At 36.6% G+C, this 24,320-nt stretch overlaps 1 protein-coding gene across 8 annotated transcripts in view; it reads right to left on the bottom strand.

The window, feature by feature from the left end:
* The window catches only part of Clock (clock circadian regulator), a 74,514-nt gene that overhangs the window by 13,841 nt on the left and 36,353 nt on the right, over positions 1 to 24,320 (bottom strand). For 5 of the 8 annotated variants that reach the window (XM_051198317.1, XM_051198319.1, XM_051198322.1 and 2 more), the window contains 12 exons: positions 23,785 to 23,874; positions 17,878 to 17,998; positions 14,790 to 14,903; positions 14,537 to 14,655; positions 12,312 to 12,394; positions 11,992 to 12,098; positions 11,116 to 11,263; positions 10,538 to 10,613; positions 5,609 to 5,750; positions 4,499 to 4,599; positions 3,982 to 4,071; positions 369 to 521 (listed from right to left, as the gene is read on the bottom strand). In XM_051198317.1, the coding sequence (XP_051054274.1) occupies positions 369 to 521; positions 3,982 to 4,071; positions 4,499 to 4,599; positions 5,609 to 5,750; positions 10,538 to 10,613; positions 11,116 to 11,263; positions 11,992 to 12,098; positions 12,312 to 12,394; positions 14,537 to 14,655; positions 14,790 to 14,903; positions 17,878 to 17,998; positions 23,785 to 23,874 (1,344 nt within the window). The remainder of the gene's footprint in view (positions 1 to 368; positions 522 to 3,981; positions 4,072 to 4,498; positions 4,600 to 5,608; positions 5,751 to 10,537; positions 10,614 to 11,115; positions 11,264 to 11,991; positions 12,099 to 12,311; positions 12,395 to 14,536; positions 14,656 to 14,789; positions 14,904 to 17,877; positions 17,999 to 23,784; positions 23,875 to 24,320) is intronic. The other 3 variants (XM_051198320.1, XM_051198321.1, XM_051198325.1) reach the window with 2 other exon arrangements.

Genomic DNA, 24,320 nt, shown 5'->3' with positions numbered 1-24,320 from the left:
AGTTTCCCTTCAGCAAAGCCCTAGTGCCCTGGGTGGCCCTGCTAGTCAAAGTAATGAGTACAGTGTCTCAATCAAGTAATATGAATCATATCTATTGGCATTTTACTAAAACTATTATACACTCTCTACCTCAAAGGTTGTATGAAACTTTTATATATGTTTTTGAACTTAACTAAAATTTGGAGTTCACTAGTTTAAAAAATGCTGCTGATAGCAATGTTTTAGGAATGGGTATCTTTGGAGGCTCTATGCTATTAAACAGGTAGTAACCTGACTTTTCATTAAAAAAAAAAAAAAAAAAAAAAGCAGGGGGCAGTTTTTAGGAACCCAAAATATGAATGAGATTCTCTATGCTCAGAATAAGTTACCTGAAGCCCTTGACCATGGACCATTTGAAGCTGTTCTTGAATTTTCCTTAGTTCTTCTTGTTGCCGATGAATATTCGCCTCTATCATCCGTGTCCGCTGCTCCAGCTGGTCTTTTAGATGCTGCATGGCTCCTAACTGAGCTGAAAACTGAAACTGAAGCGGCACATGTAAACAAGGTATAGCACATCTTAGAATTCCTCGGTCCTATTAGTTGTGCAATGGTGTTTGCGTACAGACCCACAGGAACCTGCCTGCCACATACACCACTGGAGTGGGACTGCACAGGCAGGTGCTTATCTCCCTGATGCTGGTGGTGCTCCCCGTCTGTCAGAGGTGCCAGTGGGTACTGGTAGTCACCCTCCACCCACTCCCCAGTCTTATCCAGAAAGTCTCAATTTCCAAGCAGATGCCTTTTGGCCCTCTTTCATGGCAGCTCAGTGCACTTCTCTACTCAGGGACTCCAGCCAAGCAAAACCCATTTAGTGCAGGGGAAAAGGTGTTTAGGAGGGTGTGTCAGGATGTCCTCCCTTGGCTGTTCTCCCTCTGATTTATGTTATTGGTTGTTCTCACATACTTTCTTTAAAGTTACAATTCACTACCTGGGGAGGGGCACATGTCACAGAATGTGTGTAGGTCAGAGAACAACTTGAAGGAGTCAGCTCTCTCCCTTTACCATGTAGGTCTAGGGGACAAAACTCAGGCTGCAGGCTAGGCAGCAGGTGACTTTACCCACTTGACCATCTGGCTTATACTCATATTTTTTAGAGACTCTTCTTTTAGTTATTAGCTAATATATTTTTACATTACTTCTGCTTGAATTCTGGTATCCTTTTTTTTTACTTCCGACTCGATCTTGACTAATTACAAGAATAATCTGCAGTGAGATGTGAGTGTTTCCAGGTATGGTAACTCACACATTTGATCCCAGCACTTGAGAAGCAGAGGCAGATGGATCTCTGGGAGGTTGAGGCCAGCCTAGTGTACACAGAATGTGCTAGGCCAGCTAGGGCTATGCAGTGAGCCCCTCCTGCCTTGAGACAGAGAGAGAGAGAGAGAGAGAGAGAGAGAGAGAGACAGAGAGAGAGAGAGAGAGAGAGAGAGAGAGAGAGGGAGGGAGGGGGGAGGGAGGGAGGGAGGGAGAGGGAGACAGTGAGAGACAGAGAGAAGAGAGAATATCCAAGCTCATATTGTAGCTCTACAACTTAGTAGGACAAGTCCTTTAGTTCCTCACTTCATGTCTACATTTTACCACATGAGAATGTACCCCACACCCGGAGTCAATCCACAACATACTCTGTCATCTCTAGAGTTCCATCTCAAGTTAGGCAAGAGGATCACAAGTTCAAGACCTACCCAGGATAGTAAGCTCAAGGTTAGCCTGGGCAACATTTTAAGGCCCTGTCTCAAAATGAAAAGTAAAAAGAAAGGGCTTGAGGCCTCAGACACAGAGCATTTGCCTAGAATGCTCAAGATCCTGGATTCAGTTCTCAGTATCTTCCTTCTTCCCACACATACAAAAATCACTTAACTACCTGTGACAAACAACCAACAATTTCATTTGGACACTACTTTTAAAAAACGGTATTATTTTTTCAACAGATACTATCCTTACACCAGTTTAAAACATATTTTAAAGATTAAGGAATTCCAAGAAATTATGAATGAATACACACATGAATGAACAAAGTCATTCTACATTCATGGATTTCAATCTTCAGGTTTTTATATACAATTAACAAGCTGCTCCTACAGTTTAGACACACACGATGACTCAGTGCTCATTAAATTATTTCCATGAACATTTTGTACTCTATAATAGCAGAGCACGTTTCCACTTTATTGGAAATCTATCTTCACAGTCTCTTGCAGTGAACTCCATCTGAAAGTGGGAAATGTCCACCTTAATCTTTTATATCCTATCTTCAAAAAGGTTGTACTAAATTAATATGTTCTTAGTTTGTGCTAAAGATACTGAATATTATACTTTTATTTATTTTTTTTGAAATGGCCTCACTATGTAGCCTTGGCTGGTTTAGAACTCCATTTCATAGACCAGGTTGGCTTCAAACTTTTGATAATCCAACTGCCTCTGCCACTCAGGTATTGCACCATCATGTCTGCCTTCTGAATAATACTTTTTAAAGCATGAAGCATTCATTGCCTTTTGAAGGTGACAACAACCAACTGATATCATGTATTAGATTCTACTCGGCTTGAGAAAAATTATAAATTGAGTACCTCAGCTTTTTCATGCCTTAATTTAAAAAAATGTTAAAATATATTCACTTTTATGTCACACATACATATTTTACTGTGACTGAACTTACTGTTGTATTGTCACAATTTAAAATATTTCTATTAAATACAAACCAAAAACTAGAAACAAGCACAGAATATACAGGGAACAGGGACTAAATCCACAGAACAAAATGGCAAAGAACTGAGATTTACTCAGTCGATGGAAACATGAGAACCGAATGCTTAGTAGTATATATTTTTATATATATCATGAAAACACGCCTACAAAGACATTGACAGTGCTTTACTGATAACTTTAAAGAGCAAATAATATTGAAAGTATGTCTGCATATTACATAAAAATTCTGTCAATACTTCAAAGTAAGTAAGATTTGAACATTCAATTTGATGCTTTAAATAATAGAGTGCTGTTACACAGCTCTTACAGGGTAGTGTTGCTAGCAATCAAGTTTTTAGTGCAAAATAAAATAGAAGCTTTCCCAATATATTTATTGCTAGTCAGTAGTGTTGTTAATGTTTCTGAAACTCTGAATGAGTTATAAGTCACAAGTTAAGAAGGCACACAGCAGTGCTTTAGGAATTCCTTTCCTCTGGGGAATTCCTTTCCTCTGCTAACTTCAGTATTCACTCCTCCTCTGGACTCATACCCTCTCACATTTCCTTCAGTTTTGTTGTTATTTTGGTTTTGTTTTGGAGGTACATGCAGTTCAGGAAGGTTGCAAACTCACTATATAGTTATGAATTACTTTGAACACCTGACTTTCATGCTTCCTCCATGTTAGGATACAGGCATGTATCACCACACTTGGCACCTCACACTTGTTTAAGCTGCATTAAAGATCCAAGTCATGTGTGCAAACTAAATAACATGGTATTTTAGTTATATGTCATATCCTTAAGATCAAGTAGCTTGTTAATATAGGAATTACAAATACTGTCAGCATCCCTGATATATAAATGTCCCATGTTCAAACAAATGAATTAATATATAAATTACTCAAATCTTCCAATATCTACAGGAAGAACAAAATGAACTAGTATATTTCACATTTAAAATTATCATACCTACAGGCTGTTATCTGTAAGAAGTTATACCACAGTAACTAAGAAAATTCTTTGTTATATAAGACCATCAAGAATCTTGAAAAATATATGCACCCGTGAGTCTGTCTAGTAAGGGTCTAGTGGCACCCAAAATCATTGTAGGTATCTAAAATGTCACTACATATTCTAAATCCTTTCAATTAATATTTACTGCATTTATAATTATGTGTATTTATATATACATGTGAAATCATATTTGCTTAAATGTAATTATCATTTGTAAATGCTCAACTAAAATAAACAAAAATACCTGTGACATGCCTTGTGGAATTGGTAAATTTGCAGCTTGAGACATCACTGGCTGTGTTAATGATGGACCAACAGACTGGGAGTTTATGGACTAGAAGCAAAATAAAAAATGACAATGAAGTGATGCTCATACTCATCTATGAGAACTTCCACTACAAACACCAATACGCTGTGCTCATCATTCAATGACAGCCTTGTCTTGGTTGAGTATGAAGTATGTCACTCTTTTCACTCTCTGTATCTTTTCTTTCCCATGGCACTCAGCATAGATCCTTGGATGTACACGCAATCGAAAGTTGGGTGGACTGAACTGAAGGCAAATGGAACTTAACAATAGCTCTCAATTGGCACGTTTTCACAATTTCAAAATGAAAAACTAGCATTTTACCTGAAAAATGGGAAAGATTTTGAGTGTCATAGTCAGCAAAAATTTTGATCCTTATAGAAAGGGTATTTTAGACATCTGTGACTACATCAATGATTTGCTAAAGGGCTATGATATTAGCTAAAGAGCATACCTGACTGCTGAAGGATGACCTCCGTTGTGTCATCTTTTCATGAGTTGGCAAGTGCTGTCTGGGAGGAGTGCTAGTATCCGTAGGTATCTTCGTTGGTGTTGCTGAAGTGAGCCAACAGGGAACAGAATTAGAACTTACAGTTCTGAAGGGTTCATCTCCATATACACTTCATGAATAAAAATGACTGAGTTAGTTTTCTGTTATTAGACAAAAGCTAAGTCCATGTCTGTAAGATTAATTTTAATTACTTTTTTTTTTGGACAAAGAAAACATGTAGGAGAAAACTTTAAAAACAGTCCCTCCAGTCCTCCTCCACACACTCAAGGGGCAGGTGTCAGAGCTACCTGCAGGCATAAAAATTCATGCATATTACGGTCTCTTCCAAGAAATGGCACAGTATTTGCCTATCTGTAGAATTCCAATCAACTCCAGATTACTAACACGTAATACAATGGATACATGGTAAAACAGTTGTACTATTACTTAGGAAACAATGGCAAGGAAAGAAGCCTGTACATGTTCATTGTAAACATACCTGAGGAGGCATTTTCTATTATGTGGCTGTAGATACAGAGGACTAACGACAATTTAAAGACAATTATCCAAGTCATCATAAAGAGTCTAGCTAGGGCTAGACTCTAGCAACTAGAACTCAGTGGTTAACAGCCCTTATTATTGCATAGGACCATGGCTCTGTTCCCACCACTCACATGGCAGCTGATAATCACCCTTGAACTCCAGTTCCAGGGGATTAGATACCCTCTCTTGACCTCTACAGGGACCAAGCACACACAGTACACAGACAAACATGCAGACAAAACACTCAAACAAACATAATCACCTGGTTTTGTAATGAAAGATAGTTTTTTTTTCTTTTAATTTAAAAGTTAAGCAGAACATTACCATCTACATATCATCACTTGATGACCTTAACTTTTTTCTAAAGATAATTAGTTTGTTTCTTACTAGAAAGGTCACTGTATTTTAAAACTGAAAAAAAAAAAAAAATCAGAATTTGAAGAAGCTCTTGACAACAGTGCTGATGGTAGCAACAAGTAATTTAGACAAGCTCTTTTAAACACAAGTTTGTTTCTAGGCTAAGGCACTTACAGGAAGGGTCTGAGACTGCTGTGTGAGATGACTTTCTCGAGCTTCTAGAAGAGGCAGATGGAGTAGGGCTGTGATCAAACCTTTCCAGTGCTTCCTTGAGACTGACTGTATTTATACGATTGTCAGACCCAGAATCTTGGCTCTAAGGAGACAAGAGAAAATAAATGTTTTCTTATTGCACAGTGCAGAGATCTCAACACACTTTTACAAGGGGCTGGAGAGACAGCTAGTGTGTAAAGTATTTGCCATGCAAGCATGAGGACTGAAGCCTTGTAAAACAAGGCTTAAAAAGTGTGTGTGCGCACGCATGCTAGGTAAGAAAAAAAAAATCCTATTTTAATATTGCTAAAGTTTGACTTTATTCTCTATTTAGAAAAACTGACAAGACTCGGGTTAGACTCTTGTATTATGTCCAAAAATTAACTCAAAATTGATCAAAAACAAATATTACAAGCTAAAACTATAAAACCCTTGAAGAAAACATAAAGAAATGGTTTCATGATGTTAGATTTGCTGGTTAAACTGGAATTCAAAAAATTAAAAAATATTTATGCATCAAAAAATACTGCCAACAAAATAAAAATAATCTACAAAAGTGAGGAGATATTTATACATCATTATCTGATCAGGACTTATTATCTGGAGTATAGAACTCCCTACAATTCAACACAACTCAATTACAAAAGTGGACACAGAACACATGTGTGATGAGATGCACTTGTGTTTGTTGTCGAAACAACGTCTCATACTACTGGCTAGGACCCTGTGGCAATCCTCCTGCCTCAGTTTCCCAAAAGCTAAGATTATAGGAGTGAGCAATCGTACCTAATTGATATGTACCTTTAAACACAGCATCTGCAAAGGCCATTAAGAGGATCATTTGAGCCGGGCCTGTGCAACACAGCAAGATGCCCTGTCAAGAAACAAAACAACCCCAAACAAAAAGCGAGCAAGTTGGACATGGTGGCACACACAGAATGATCAGGAGTTCAAAGGTCATCCTTGGCTGCATAGCCTGCCAAAGGCAAGCCTTGACTACATGAGACCCTAGCTCTAAAACAAAACAAAACCCAAAATAAATGAGAAAAAGAAAAAAAAAAAAAAAAAAAAAAAAGGAAGGGAAATACATATTTCTCCAAAGAGAAAATAAACAATTACCTGATAAAACTGCTCAAACTTACTCATCAGGGAAATAGAAATCAAAACTAGTCATGCTATTTTATGTTCTATTAGAATGGCTAAAATCAAAAAACCCAAGTCAGACAGTTGGGTGGCAGATCTCCTCTTGTAAGCTCCTGGCCAGTCAACACTACGAAGTGAGACCTGACTCAAACAAAACAACACAAAAATAACAACAACAAAACCCTTATCAAACACAAACGCTTCTCAAAAATCAATCAGTATGATAAAGATGTGAAGGAAGTTGAGCTCTAATGGCTTGCTAAAGGGATTGAAAAAGGGCACAGGCTCTACGGAAAACAGTTTGGCAGTTTCCCTCAAATTTTATCAAAGAGTTACCTACTGTATGATCCAGTATTCTACTTGGCATACACCCAAAGGAAAGAAGTAGGGATCTAGGATCTTTCTGCATGCCTACCTATGTCCACATATTATTACAAATAAAAGGTGAAGGCAACCCACGATTCCACTGACTAGTAAGAGGATACACACATGATGGAACATTACCCAGCCCACAAAACAAAGGGAAATCTGATACATGCTATAATATAAGGGACCTTGAGAACATCATACCAAGTAAAATTACCTTAGTCACAAAGGAACAAACACTGTACGATTCTACTTATAGAAGGTACCCAGAGAAGCCAAATGAAAAAATAGAAAACCATAGCTAAAAAGAGCTGGAGGGAAGGGGTGAAAAGTTGTTTAACCAACTCAGTTTATGTTTAGGAGGATAAAAAGTTCTGGGCATGGATGCTGGTGACAACTGTACAACAGTGAGAATGTTACAATACTCAAGTATGTCCTTAAAATCATTAGAATTGTCACTTTATTACTTTTTAAAAACTAACTATAAAAAGTAAATAATAGAATGAAGACAGTGATTTTTTAAATATACAAAGTACTATAAAAAAAACTTTGGGATTCAATATTTGCTCAAAATCTTCAATTATGACCTTTCTCCCGGATTTTACTATGTGGATGAACCACTGCCATCCTAACCCTTTCCTATCATCTCTCTATGAAGCACAGTAACTGTTTCTTTTACTTACCTTAGTCATTCTGTCTGCCTTGTCATAGTAAACACTATAGTACCTATAAGCAGTACAAACTAAAATAGCAATTTAAACAATGCTTCCTGCTCCTAGCTCACAGGCTCAAGGGTCTGTGGAAACAATTGCAGGTGGCCTATGGTGGTCACTAACTTCAAGTGAAAGCACAATTCTAGTCAGCAGTTATCCCATGCCTTTCCCACTATTCCTTCATCTTTGTCTCCTCCTCTCAGCTGACAGCTTTGCCTTACACATATAAAAACACCACTAGCAAAAGCAGAACCCTACTACGGATATAGCATACGAACCAGTACTTCCTCCCCAATGCCATACTAAAAATAGCATCAGTGTCCCTTTAAAGTCTTTCCACATGCAGCAGTGAACAAGAAACAAGTGCTCATCCCTATTTTAGGGCTACATATGATTGCTGACATATATGCACATATGTAACTGCACAGTTACTCATTCTGGGGTAGAGAGCATGCCACTCACTGTCTTGTGTCCTCCTTCATTAACTTGCAGCTCTTTCCAGCCTAGAGTCCACTGCTCACTGCTTCTTAATCTCTGAAACCTTCCACCTACCTTCAAAGTCCATAATAAACAAACAACTCCATTTTCCATCTGAATATTTCTTCACTCATCTTTTCTAAAAACCAAACTTCACCAGTGTCCTTATAGCTCCCACCACAGGTGGGAGTTTCTGCCTTAGGACTCTCAAAACTGTAACTCCATAGGATGAAGAAATAGCCTCCTCCTTAAGCTCACATACTAGAACACATCGTTTCTTGTGGTCATGTACCAATCCTGTGCTGACTTCATAGCACATACCTGAATGACATTCAAACTTCTCACTCAGTGTTCCCCAGAATTAGTAAACCCAAATCATCTCTACTAAAGCCCAACACTGTGAACTCTCTTGCCCTTGGTGTCACCCCTACAAAATTTTTACCAGTCTTTATCCCCCAATTCTTGGTCATACCCCCCAAAGCTAATTATCTCAATTCAAGCATCCTCATTTTTTACCTAAACCTGCTGCATTACCTACGCATCCCTGTTAGGATCCTAATTCCAACAATCCTATGGCTTAAGTCACACCTACATTGACGATACAGCTCTCTGTCAGCTTCACTTTATGTCTTCTCTCTTTAAGACTCTTAAATTTGTGTTTACTATAACAACTGTGCACATGCATTCAATACCATAGCTCCTATCTCCTTTTATCATCACACTTCCTTGGCAAAATCCCAATTGTTAAACTTTTTGCTTATCCTACACAGCACAAGATGGCCAAGGAAACACAGCATAGTGACTGTTCTTACTTCAAATTAATGATCAAAAAACTTGTGAGGTATGTTTGACTGCCTGGCCCACAAGGAGTGGCACTATTAGGAAGTGTGGCCTTGTTGGAGGAAGTGTCACCATGGAAGAGGGCTTTGAGGTCTCATATATGTTCAAGTCACACCCAATGTGACAGTCTGTCCCTGCTGCCTGCTGATCAAGACAGAAAAACTCTCAGCGCCTCCAGCACCATGTCAGCCTGCCCGACACCCACTATGATGATAATGGAATAAAGCTCCGAAACTGTAAGCCCTCAATTAAATGCTTTCCTTTATGGTGGTGGGGGGGGGGGAGGAAGAAAGAAAGAAACAAACAAACAAACAAACTTGTGAGAGTTCTGAATCCACCTATAACCAGACAGTAAATGTCCACACAGCATTCCCTTTCCTACTTCCCTTTACAACCTCAAGACATCTGCAAACCCCTCTCCATAATCTAATTCCAGCTGGTACCTTTTGGTTCTTATTTCACTGAGAACATTGCCATAAGCTCTCACTATTCTAACAATCACTAACCATGAATACTGACTTTTCCTGAGTGGATCTTTCAGGATTTCTCAGCCATACAGTCCTTGTCACCACTACTCAATTACTGTAGCACAAATGCAGTCATGAACAAAATATGAACAACCGGGTGTGGCTGTGTTCTTTATGAGTACTGCAATTTGAATCTGACACTTGTCTCATGCAGTCCTATTATTAAAACATTATTATTATTTTGCTTTTTTTCAATAACTTAAGTATAGGAGGAAACACATTTATAGTTTACGGATGTTGTGAAATCAGTCAGAAGGCCGTATGTGGCCTACAAGTCATAGCTGCCAGCTGGATACAACTGAAAGTCTGCCCCTGATTAGCACTCTTTACACTTGTGCAAGGGATCAATGTTCTCATGTATACACCAAAAAACTGCTGTTGGATCTCTACTTCCTTCTCCATCAAATCAGGCAAGCGATATGCTGATTTCCACATGATATAACAACAACAAAGAAACCATAGTTCAGATTCTAACTATAATTTCCTAGTCATGTGTCTTTAGGTAAGGTTCCCTCTTAAATCTAGTCTTAGTATTTTCAAAGTGTGGGTTATCACCTCAGAAAAGGCTACCAAGGAGTAAATCACAGTTTGCAATGATTAAAGGAACACAGTCTAGACATCAAAGTCAACTATAATGATTGTTTCAGTCTTAGATTGGGTATGTCTCTCATCTAAGTTTTAAATGGCAAGATCTTCAATTCCTTTTTAAAAGCAAACAACATTTTAAAAAAGTAAATTCAAAATAAAAATTATAAAGGATAATCAACTCTCTCACAAATTATTAGGAAATGAAATATTTTAAAAAGAGGCTATGAAGAACATACTTTGTCAGCAGCTGTCTCAGGAAGAGATTCTTCAATGCCGAGTTCTCGTCGTCTTTCAGCCCTAACTTCTGCATAACTACAAATGGAAAGAATCTAATTTTAATGTTTGGTCACTTATTTAAAATATTGTAGAGATGCAACCAATTGGTGCTTGTTATGTATCTCACTCGATCACAGTAATTCTGTACAATTTTCTCTGTCTAAGCAAACCTAGCAAATATGTACAGTATACTGCCTATTTTCAATCCATATGAATTAGGTATTCCACAAATTATCTGTACAAACTAAGCAAGTATCTTAAGAGGAACCAAATGAAGGAAAGGTGATCAGCACAGTTACTCTGGTTTTTGCTTTGCATGACATACACTGACGCTTGAATGTTGGTACAACTTTGTAACAGAACAATATTCAAGTCAGGCCTTATATACCCATGCATTACCTATATCATATTTCTACCTATTAAGGAAGCTTAACATTCAAAAATATTAAAACTGGGAAAAGATCACTATTATTAACAAATCACATGTAAAATTATATTTAGGTATACTACACCTTACAATTTTCTAAAAGAGTATTACCTGACTACAGTGTGAGTACAAACAATGAACTCTGGCCTTGAATTCCACTGATGGTAAGTGATGTAATAGTGAGTTTGAAGCCAAATCCACTGTTGTCCTTTGGTCAAGAACCTATAATAGCATGATTTGCCTTTCCCATACTGCATTACTAAAAAGAAAAGAAACAGTATTTTTTTGTTTAATATATATTTACCTATGAAGAATCTGGATTTCTTTTAAACAAAAGCTGTCATTTTCATTTAACTCTATATAAAGATATAAGTATTTTGTGGATAACATTCAGAAATATGTAGCACTATAAAGATGGTTTTTAAAACTAATTTAAGGTCCCCCAAATAACTGCATCTTCCAGCTCCCAACTTTGCAATCTGTAACTGCTACTCTTACATATCTCCCTCATTCAACAGTGAATAATCACAGACAAGTGACACTTAGGGAAAACAGTTAATAACCACAGATATACGACACTTATCACATGAACTGCACTTTCTTCCAAAGACACTGTCATGAATTGGTATATCTCTGAGGCATTTAATTGTAAAGCTTTAATTAGCCAAAAATCAGAATAATGTCATTGTTTGAAATAAATGTTAAGTGAAAGATTCTCAGACTAGTTCAAATATGAGGTTCTAAAGCATTTTTGCTGGTGTTAAGCAAAAACTAAGTTTTGTGTTAAACTGATTTTGGGAAACTATGTACTTCTTTAACGTACTATAAGACTTCCTCTACATGTAAGATCAAGGTAAAGTATAAACTTGTTCCTTCTGTGTATATTTATAAAAATAGTTCTAAATCTTTTCTGTGTCTCTCATTAATAGAACAGAGTATCTGTGTGTTTTAAAATAGTTCTCAATAGAAATATAAAGATCTACTTACAGTGCTCATGACATTTTGCCAGATTTTCTAGGTCATCCACATGATAGTAATCATAGCCTGATGTTCCCAAAACTTCAAATGGCAAATAGCCTATTATTGGTGGTGCCCTAAATTATATAATAATAAAAATTAGTTTTACAACTTTTCTATAAGAGACATTATAGACAGAAATTAATTTGAGAAGTGGGCTTTACTTTTTCAAAAATGATAATGAATTTCAAAATCCTTACTAGAAAATTTGTCACTGAAGTCCAATAATATCCAGAATTACATAACTATCACCTTTCCCCCCTTTTTTGTGTATTCAAAGGTGATATTACCTGTGATCCAGAAATAGAAACTTCCATTCTAAACTGTGTCTAGATGTAAACTCTTCATTGGGTTCTTCAACAGTACACATTTCCTACAAACAAATTAACAAGTATAATTTAAAAGTACTTTTCTGTATCCTTGGAAATATTAAATATTGTTAGATACAAGTAATTATTAAATAACTTTCATCTAAACAAATTTACATATTTAGTTTTTAGTACTAGACACAAGGCTGGAGAGATGCAAAGTACTAGTCTAGAGTTTGAAAAGTCCTAAATTTAATCCTCAACAACTCTTACCGTCATTTCAGACAACAGATAAAGCAGCAGCAACTGCCAGCCTCAGTCAGCCATTACAGTGGTTCTCACTCACATGCCTAAGATCCTACTTCTAAATCCAGACCTGTCTTTTGATTTACCATTCCATGTCTTAGTGTCTGGACATGCCCCCAAACAGGCCAATTGCCTTACTCTCATATACACTTACCCAATTCCCCATCTCATTGGTGGTCTCCTTTCTGTATAACAGAGTCTAGAAATGAGCACTCTTTCATGTTCTAAGTGGCCATTACTAAATGTTTTCCTTTAATAAGCATGTTCTTATTTATGTGTATATATGTGGAGGTCAGATGAGGGTGATGTAAACCAGCTGGAGTTACAGCTGGTTATAAGCCAACATGCATGGATGTTGTGTAGTAAGTGCATTTACACTGAGCCATTTCTCCTGCCCCATACTTCTAATTTTACTTTCCAGGTATTTTAAAATCCATTCCATATCACTTGTCTTTAGTGACTAAGTTTAGATCCTTACCCTCACTGATTCACCTCACTAATATAGCATCTCATCAGCCTTCCCTTCCTTCAATTTGTCTTCTATTCAGAGGTCAGCCATTACCATTACCTTACCAATACTCAATATGTTTATACAACTTCCCACTTAAAACTCTTCTAAGGTTTCTCATACTCAAATCTCTTCAAGGAGAAAAACCACACAGAGAACAAATTTCACACCTGGCATCTACTTACTTTTCTGAAATAAGCTTTGACTATTCTCCCCTCACATACATGAAACCTAGATTCTGTTGTACAAAGCAAAAGCATTACAGCCTTCTTCTCCATCCTTACATAATCTTCTCTAACAGCTACGAGCTAGAGATTTGAAAAAAAAATAATTGCAATCAAGTCCCACTTACTAGATGAGAAATTTGGCAAGCAACATCCTAAGACTTAGTTTCCTTAAATATAAAATATGATAGCATCTATCTTACAGGTGTAAAAATTAATGAGATAAAGCATGCAACTGTCCTTCAATTGCCTAAGACCAAAGACTAGTTTAAGATCTTCTAGCTGTTACCTGTTCTTTGTCTTATACTACAGTGTCCCCTAAACTATAATGTCACCCTGGCTTCTTCAGTCTTTAGGAAATGAAGTAATTAACTTTTCTACTTCTCTACTAACCATCTGCTTATGGAATGCAAGAAATAAAAGCACACAATTTAAAATTCAAAAAGCAGGGATTGGTAAGACGGCTCAGCAGTTAAGAACACTGGCTGCTCTCCCAGAGGGCTTTGGTTCAATTTTCAGCACTCACATGGTAACTTACAACTTAAGTCTAGTTCCAGGGCATCCAATGCCCTTTTCCAGCACATGGTACACAAACATACATGCAGACAAAATACCCATACACATTTTTAAAAATAAAAAATACAAATAGCAAATTATAACTAGTAAAGCCACAAGTTTTTTTTGTTTGCTTGTTTGGTTTGGTTTGGTTTTTCAAGACAGGGTTTCTCTGTGTAACAGTTCTAGATGTCCTGGAACTCACTCTGTAGACCAGAATGGCCTCAAACTCACAGAAATCCACTTGCCTCTGCCTCCTGAGTACTAGGATTAAAACTATGCGCTACCAACGCCTATAAATATATATATATATATATATATATATATATATATATATATTACTTTCTTCTTTATGAATGATAGTGAACTACACAGACTAAATTCTGCACAAAAGCAGAGCAATGGTAATATACTACCTGCAAAAAATCCAATAAAAAAGTTACATAGTTAATGAGTGCTTGTATACTTTACTGTGTTAAAATACAAAGTTTGTGTATATTTAATAACTCATTAGCCATTACTATGCCAGCCTTCTGAAGACAACAAAAAAATCTAAGAACAATCCTCATATCCTGAACTGGAATGCACTAGAACAATTAAAATTAGAAACATACCTTGATGAACTGAGGTGTAGCTAACCTGACAGTAGCTACAAAACAAACTCTATCTTCGTAAGAAGGCCTATGTGTGCGTTGTATAGTTCCTTCAAAACCGTTGTGTGCTGAAGTTGATACTAAAAAGCAAGGAGACGTGTATCATTGGTTAGTCTAGTAACATATACTTGTTACTGATATTCAAGCATCTAAGAGCTTAGAAAAACAAAAACAGCCAGTTAAAATATACTATAAAAGAGGCATTTTAACTTACCACTGTTTAAAGATTTAAAATTTCCTATAAATCTCACATATTCATAGGTGGATGGCTCCTTTGGGTCTATTGTTCCTCGAAGCATGTGACAACAGAATTCTAACTGATTTTTTGCTGAAATAAGTGGTAAAAAGTTGGGTAAGTTCACAATCATTTTCTCCAACACAAGCGCTACATGTCATTTTTAGTGTACTACAGGAGATGACTGCAGGCAGCACTAGCAACAGCAATTTTCTCCATTTCACCTCTCCTCCGATCTACTCATCCCTCTATTCTCACAAAAAATACTTTGTTCTCCATTTGAAGCTAATGATCCCCCTTTATTTAAAGCCAATTCCTTTTCTGTTGCTTTCTAGCAGGGTTTCACCCAGTAACACAATCTGGCCTAGAATTTATAATTCCTTTGCTTCAGGCTCCCAAGTGTTAAAATTTTAGGCTTACTGTTCCCATCTCTACCTTCAAGAATCTTTCTCATCTTCTTTAGAACCAGTACCTTGCCACTTGGTATTCATCCCTTTAACAACTGCAAATTTTCTTTGGTTCCTTACTTCCTACAATTTTTAAATCTAATCAGGTCTTTGATCTTTTCAACGAAGTGTTTTTCATGGTAATCTATTTATAGCAACAGAGAACTCATTCAAATACATTCTGGTTTCTGTGTATTCATCTAACTTCCTTACACTTCTACCTCAATGACTTTCCCAAATATTGGCACTGCATTGTCGATCTCAAGTGATTTTTTCATTCTTTCCAGTTCATCTTAAAACTCGTTCTTCCTCATTCCCACAGCATGAACTTGTCTTCCTATACTACTGTATTCTGCTAATTGACTGGCACTAGATACTTTCACAAAGACTTTTTGAGCTTGACCTTTTATAACCCTTTCTATAGTCACTGCTCAATCTTAGGAGACTCTTATCTGTATCTTTCTGACCAATTCCTTGTTTTATGTAAGACAGTTTCATATCAGGAACATGTAACACCTTCTTCCTTTGCTCACTGCATCACACTTATACTCTCTTGTGCATCTGACTCTATCACCTAACTCAACAGGTTCAAAATCTAATTATCTAATTACCTTTTCAAAACCTTCCCAGATTTAAGTTGTACTGGATCTACCAACTTCTTATCGATCATGTTTTTTCTCCATCCTTACTTTTACTGCTAATTCTCTCTCTCTCTCTCTCTCTCTCTCTCTCTCTCTCTCTCTCTCTCTCTCTCTCTCTCTCTTTCTCTCTCTCTCTCTCTCTCTCATGGTCCTTTGCAAAATTCTCTACCTTTATTTTTTCCCCCTCCACTACAAACCACCCAAAAGGCCTCCACTAGTTTTCCATTGTATAAAGAATAAAAACTAAACTCCATAGGATGAAATACTATGTTCTTTACAATTCTGCTTCATTTTACAAACATCACATCATTTGTACCAACTCAGTCACTACAGCTAAAATAGCCTACTAAATTTTGTAAGCAAAGTACCTTGCATTTCAACTCAATGACTCTGGGGAAAGAACTCTGCATGTATACTACCTCTTTAGAAGGCCCTCAGCAAGCCACTGAGTTAAGACTTCTCTAATCTTGAGAGCACAAGGTCTATCTTGGCAGAAGCTTTTTATGCACTTTTCGGAACAGCCCTCTCCTCCCAGGGTCCCTGAAACCAGCTCCTTCTCCCTGTCCTCTTGGCACCTCAGAGTGCCTTCTTTCTACTTCTCTCCCTTCTCTATGCATTTGCCTCAAATAACACCTTTTGTTTTGTAACTTGAAATACTGCTTAAAGCCATATAATTGATTTCTATATTAAGTCCAGACCAAATGTTTCTTCTAAGTACCATATTAAAATGGTCTAATGACCAGCATGATACAAATATGACTATAAACAATAACTTATAGTAAATTTCCACTTCTTTTCATAACTCCTTTTGAAAGACAATCCATTATTGACATTGATTTACATACGCATGTAAGTACATGCATGGTAGTTCCTAATATTATAGAACCTGAAACCATAAATACAAAGAACTTTTTAAGTTGATTAATGTCACTATTACCAGATAAGATAAAATTTAAAACTAATAAAAAATGAGTAAGGAAGGTCTCTAATAGCTAATGGCTACGTGAATAAAATAATGTACTAAATGTAGACAGACAGACAGACAGACAGACAGACAGACAGACACACACACACACACACACACACACAGGAACTGAGCTCAGAGTCATATGCATTATAGGCAAGCACTTCACCACTGTCACATCCCCAGACTCACAGTCCTGATTTTACTCTTTACTCGGGGCATCTACTATATTTTGCACATTAACTGTCTGCACAAAGGGCTCACAGCTGGTAGTGCTACTGTGAGAGGATCTAGAGACTGTAGGAAGAAGGAAGCCTGGAGGAAGCATGCCATGGCAGGAAGCCCTTCCTTCCTTCCTCCCCTCCCTCCCTCCCTCTGCTTCTCAGCTGTCATGCTGTGAACAGCTGTGCTCCATCATGTCCTCCCCAGCATGTTAAGACATCTCTAAACCACAAGCTCAGATAAATGTGTCCCTTTTCAGTGTCTAGTATAAGAGGGTACCGTGTGAAGGTAACCACTACACCAAGAATGAAGGCAGTGATGGCTGCAGTCAACTGCTTGCCCAAGCAATCTACAGAAACACCTCACTATGCCAAAATACTTTGTGCTAGTGATGGCAGGGACTATTTTTCACTATATTTGGCACTTTAAAAATTTTATTCAACATATCCAGCAAAGATTATTTTATTAAATACTTTATGATTTCATTTAAAAATTAAAAACATGTAGCTGATTTCCATCTTTTTATCCACTACAGTTTGTGGCATAATTTGATCAATTTCTTATAACAAAAAAGATGAGACTTCAATATATAATGGAACAGATCTAACATCTTAAAATGAACACAATTCTTTCAGTTGTGTATAGACACCAATATTTTAAAAGCACTTAACAGAGTTCAATGAATAGTGCTATTCTAATTTAGTTAAACATTGTATCTCTCATAAACTTACAGGGCTAAACAATAATGCTGTCAAATATAAGGTCTGAGTATCTGCTTAGGAGGGCCTACTTACATTTTAAGTACTCAGGGGTTAGTGAGTCACTTTCCAGCAGATGAGTAGAGAGTATCTTATAAACCTCTGAATGTTCTCCCTCGGGGATAAAATTAAATATACTTTGATCCACAAGATCAGACTGAAAAATAAAAATAAAAAAAAATTAAAGTTATATAACAGTACTTTGAGAGGCACTTATTTCTAACACATTTAAAAGATATTAAATAACATAAGTGCATATTAATATTTGGTTATCCATGAAAATCAATAATGCCAAGCTACAAACTTTATATTAAAAAATGAAATTGAGAAGCTGGAGAAGGTTAACATACCAGAATCATCAGATCCATAACTGATGTAATCCTGAAAGCCAGATGCGTTATTTGAAAACCATAGTTTCAGCAAATTTAAACAGTGTAACATACAATGGGTCTGAGAAGTTAAGAAAATTATTTGCTCTAAGACACAGCCTTGTTATTTAATCAAATACCTGTTAAATAGTGGCATTATAGGTGAATACACAGAAACAGTAACAAGCTAAATGAAGCAATTTGACACTACACTACTATCATTGCAATAGTCCAACATGTCCTTTAATTTTACTTCATCTTTTCCAGGCATTTATTCTAGATCATGTTGCCAAAAACCTTGCCTAAAATGCATGTACAGTCAGCATGTAAAACATTCTAATTCTTCTTGCTTGCTAATATGTGTCTTTAGTCATCATCATAATCAACAGTAGTCTGACAAATGCTAGGGAACCTACAACAGGTGATGTTGTAGACTCAAATATGAATATGACAGTTCCTATCCTCAAGTACCAATGAAACAGTGAAACCTCAGCAACTTCACCTTCTACTGAGTCCAGCCCATCCTATTGTATTTCTCACTTTTTAAAATTTTCTAACTCTAGAAACAAGGTAATGATAGCTAAAGGAAGTGTGAGAGGAAGGAGAAGTAGAGGGGGCTGTGATGGCAAAGCTGTTGTACTTTCATTTTGTTTCCATTTTATATACCTATAATGGTTGTATCTGAAGAGTTCCACTGCTTCAAACAAAATAGTAAGAATAAAAGCAAATCATGGGAGAAAAGGAAGGATGATTTACTACTCCCCATAGTCACATGATTTCGTCTGGCTTTTCTCTAAGTGATCAAAGTCTTCTCTACTCCATCAAGTGGGATGTTTGGTAAACTCCACATCTCTAGCTCACATCTTTCAAAGACCAATTCAAATTACTCCCTTCACAAAAGCATGCTAGTGAGGTTAGGTTACACATCTTACAAGAGAACCTACTACAACCACTTTAGCAGACTACCATAATTCTTAACTGCATTCTAAAGTTATCCTTGCACATAATAAGTGTAGCTCTCATCCCCCACTAAAAAAGGTGTATTTTTGCAGCAGCAGAGACCATTAAAGAAAACAACTGGTCAAAATGCAGAGAACAATTCACTGTGATGTGCCCAACCCCAATGGATACCTCACAACACAACCCCTGCACCTAAGGCTCAGAGAACTCCTCAGAAGAAAGAGCATAAAGATTTTAAGAATAAGGACTACGAAGTCTGATGTGAGATTGTGTCTCCTAGAAATGACAAGCTCTGTACAATGACACCAATAGACATGCTGATATGGATAGGGGAAGTCTCATAAAGCCCTACCTCTAAAAAGAGAACTCCAAGCTACTAATGACTACTGAGAGAGTGAGAATTGGTCTTTCACAGGAATTAGCCCAATAACTGTAATTCAATACAAAATGTTCAGCCCTGAAATCATATATACATAAGCAACACCAAAGTGCATTTTTATATTTATATGTATGTGTACATACATGTGTTTAACAGTAGCGAAAGAAAAAGAAGTCATAAGTTTGAAATGAAGTAAGCTGGGACATGGGAGGGAAGAAAAGCAAAAATGATGTATTTTTATTTAAAAAAAAAAAAGTTAAAGCTTCACTTCCTTCAAAACAGCATTTACCCAAACCACAAATACAAATTCCTTTAGAACTTATATTTATGTCCTCTGATGAATAAAAAGGTTCTTTTACACCTTTATCCTCTTCCTTGCCCATCAAAGTATATTAAGCTCTGTGCCTTACATACAAGAGTTAATAGTACAAAAAAAATATTCTGGCACCAAGGAGTCATTTAATAGCTTAAGGGGTAACCACAACAAAAATACGTCTGTATTTTAACGAGGAATTTTTCTGGAAAACTAGAAAGTCATTAATGCTAAAAGAACAATGTAAATTTCAGGCATGAATAACAAAATGCTAGAAAACTGTCTTTCACCAACAAACTATAAAAAATTAAGCATTGATCGCATGCATAAAGTACTCTTGATTTTAAAAAAATGAATTTGAAATAAGAATTAAAATGTTAATTTTAAGAATTAGTTTTCTGTTTGTTCTTCACCAACAACCCTTTCTAGTATCATTTCATTTCATCATGATTCTATTTATTTTACCCTTATTTTCTTATCTATAAACTCATCAGCTGTGTCCACTGCAAGACAAGAGTACAGGTGAAGTAGAAAGCAAGAGTATAATCACAAGCGATGCTTCCCTACTGCTTCCCCCACTTCACACAGCACCTAACTTCCCATTAACCACTCAGTGGACACACGTATCATGTCCACTCAGTTACCAAGTACAACTCAAAATGGAAGAAAAGAAAATGCTAGCTCTCTGGATTCTTTCATCCCCTCAATTATTTTCGTAAGAAATACTTGCTGTCTTTCTCTATAAATCTAAAAATGGTTCTAAACTATAAAACTTAAAAAAAAAAGGAGAAAATGGCAAAGTGAGGTTTACTATTAAAAAGTCAAACAATTTGTATCAATTAGATCTGTCAGGCTGTCCATTTCAAGATGTAATTAAACTATCCCACACCAAAGATCATCCAGCATTGGATCAGAGACAGCTCAGGGGTTAACAGCACTGGTTATTCTTTAAGAGGACCCAGGTTCAATCCCCATGTGAACCCACATGGCAGCTCACAACTGTCTGTAACTCCAATTACAGGGAATCTGATGCCCTCTTCTCCATTAGCAAAGTATTTTTTTTTACCTTTATTTATTATTTATTTAATGGGTATGTATCTAAGTATAGGTATGAACACCGTGTGTGTGCACTTTTAATGGGTATGTGTACGTACCTAGTATAGGTATGAACACCATGTGTGTGCACTGACAGTTCCCCTAGAACTGTGAGCTGCCTGATGTGAATTCTAGAAACTAAACCGAGGTTCTCTGCAAGAACGGCAAGTGTTCTTAACTAATTAGCCATTTCTCAGGGCCCTAGGAAACATTTTAAAAGGTGTCACTATAATAGCCAACTAAGTAATTCATTTTATTCACCCAATAAATAATCACTGAGTGGCTCTAAAAACCAACCAGTATTCTTATGAATAAAGAGATAAAAATTGCTGGCATTAACATCATACAACTACCCTAACTGTAAAATAAATAACAGTAGAACAGTTAATTAAGTGGTAGGATTTATACAGTTAACAAAAAAAGAGAAGGACTTTGATTCTGCATGGAATCCAAAGGTAGTGCCAAGAAGCAGGATATGAAAAAGTGTGAACAAAAGCAAATGGTGCCTTGATTGTTACTAAGTCATATCCTTTCTATAAATGTAAAACTGAAAAAGTATAGTATATATGGCTAAAAACAAGTAATTTCTCATTTTCAATTAATCATATCTTAATCTTATAAAAGGATCATTCTTTGGGGTTTCCTGGTGTTTTGTTACACTGTACTTTACTGCTTTTGTTTTTATAGAGTTGGGAGGGAAACTCAGAGCTATGTATGTGCATGCCAGGGAAGTGATCTACCAAGGAACAACACCCCAGACTCCCAGTGGCCCCTCCCAGCTCAACCAGGTTTTTTCACTATGCAAATAAATCCCCCTCCCAAGAGAGAAAAATGGTAATTTATTCTGATGTCAAATTTAGGTGACTGTGGCCCTGGAATGAAGATTTAGTTTATCTCAAGTTCTGTTGTTTCAACATGAGAATCAGTTTTATGGAGTTTTATGATAGCAGAAAAAAAAGAAATTAATAAAGCAAGGCATCTTTAAAAATACACTGGTGGATGTAGTCATATTTTAATTTTAAAAATTGGATAAAACCATCAGACATGGGCAAGCCTAGCAGAGAAATCTCAACTATGGACCTCAGCTATTATCTGATAGCATCCTTAGCCAATTAATTGGTCGATAGACAATAATGTTTTGTGAAGTCAGCAAATTCCAATCATTTTGGCTCAGAGCAAATTATTAGAGGGGGTTAAGCAGAAATATCCACTTGATCTGATCTTCTGTCCATGGCAATCGACAAATATGTTACTGCAGTCTCATGTTTACTTTCAAATATTTTTTTAGATTTTGGATTTATCTGAACTTTTCAGAGTAAAGTCAAGCCACTTCTAGAAATTAGCACATAGGGCGATAGAGATGGCTCAGCAGTTAAGAGCACTTACTGCTCTTCCAGAGTCCACACCTAAGTTCAGTTCCCACCACCTACACCAGGCAGCTCACAACCACTCTTGCAACTCCAGCTCCTGGAATTCGACACCTCCTTCTGCCTATGTGGTCACCCATAGGTAAACCACATACAAACAAAGACACACATACACATCAATAAAAATTAAAAATAATAAAAGATTTAAAAATGAATACAATATTTAATGCCTGACCTCATACAGCCTGGCATTTTTAAGTGTAGAGTCCTTCCTCTGCACAAAATATTAAGTAACAGAGAAACCAGAAATTTATTATTATTATTATTATTTTAAGTTACTATTTACAACTGAACTATTTATATTGTATTATTGTAAATTTTCAAGCACATGTTATATAAAAATTTCAGTACATTTCCAAAACCATTAACTGTAGGTAGCACTTAACCTAGTGTTCGATATAGAATGGATGTTCAATAAATACAAGTTGAGTAAAAAAGCAAACACACAATTAAGATATTCATCATGTCAATCAAAATTATTCAATGTACTTTCATTCTTCACTATATTTTTCTTCATGGCCGAGGAAGCAGAGGAAACCCTCAGTTTGTGAAACCCTACATAAACGTGTATTTTGACATGGGCATGGCCTATAGAGAACTCCATGAGCAATTGGCTCATTGGAAACACTGAAAATCTGTTACTCTTATGGGCCAGGCTCAAGAGGAATGGCAGTTTTCCCTGGAGTCTGAGTATTTACAAGGGATGAATCCATGTCTGCAAAGACTAGCAACTTCAGCAGCTTCCTCCTCCTGGATGTTTACAGCCTGAGACCAATGGCTCCACCACAGAGATCAAGACTAGCTAACTGCTATCCTACACATCCTGAGGTCTGAATTATGGAGGGAGCAGCAGCAGAACCCACATGTTTATGTGTCTGTCCCTCCTCCATCGCCCCATGGCTCCTATTCAGGGTCTAACATGCCAAGTATCACCGAGCTGCATCTCCAGCCCAGTGCACCTTTTTGATGACATATTTTAAAATGGAATATCATCACTGTTACATTACCAGTCCAACTCATATTGCATACAAGTTCTGCACCTCCTAGTTTTATTTTTGGTAAGTTTTTAATCTTTTGAGAAATATCTCATTAGAAATGTGGCTGGAAGTTTTTAGTTTGTTTGATATAGTATTTTCATCAGGCTAAAAGGAAAACAATGCAAAGTTAGCATTAGAATGCAAAAGAAGAACAACAGAGGCTAAAGTACTGGATACTATGGATGAGGGCCGTAGGACTGGTCTGAGAAAATATAGCAATGCTAATACAAAGACATACCTGGAGTTTTTATCCCAATCACTCAACCACTGTTCAAATATTGCTATAAAGGTTTACTTTCTAGTGCATTCTATTCTTTAATGTAGACATTAAATAATACAGAGATTATAGGGTTTTTATACTTACTGGTAAATGTTCAAGTAATGAAGTTACACTCTCAGATACATATATTATACTTCCATCTGTCATGATCGCTAAAAAAAAACCATCAAGAGCCTGAAATTAAACATAATGGTCAGTTAAGGGAAAAGAAAAAAGCATTTTACTGGACAGAAACAAGAAAAATGACAGAGGACTTACTGTGGAAATCTTAGAGTACAGTCAAAATGGCAGCTATTCTGCTTTCAGTACCTTGGTATATTAATTTTTGTTCATCTTTAGATGTTTCTGAGGGGAAAATATCACTTTGGCTATCTAATGGAAGCTGGTTTGTACAGATAAGAAATCAATGTTTGTCTGTACAGTTGCATACATACATACACTGCATGATAAACTATGTAGTATATACAGTGCAGCTTATCTGGAGACGGGAGGAGCAGAGAATAATAAAGGGAGAAGAAGAAATCGAGCCACCCCAAACTAAGCTGATGCACAAACACGTAAAGCCCAAACTCCTAGTACAGGTATCTTTATTCTACACATAAAAGGAAGACAACACAGGC

This window comes from Phodopus roborovskii, unplaced genomic scaffold (assembly GCF_943737965.1).
Source record: "Phodopus roborovskii unplaced genomic scaffold, PHOROB, whole genome shotgun sequence".
Classification (NCBI taxonomy): Eukaryota; Metazoa; Chordata; class Mammalia; order Rodentia; family Cricetidae; genus Phodopus; species Phodopus roborovskii.
This window is presented reverse-complemented; position numbering and strand designations above follow the sequence as displayed.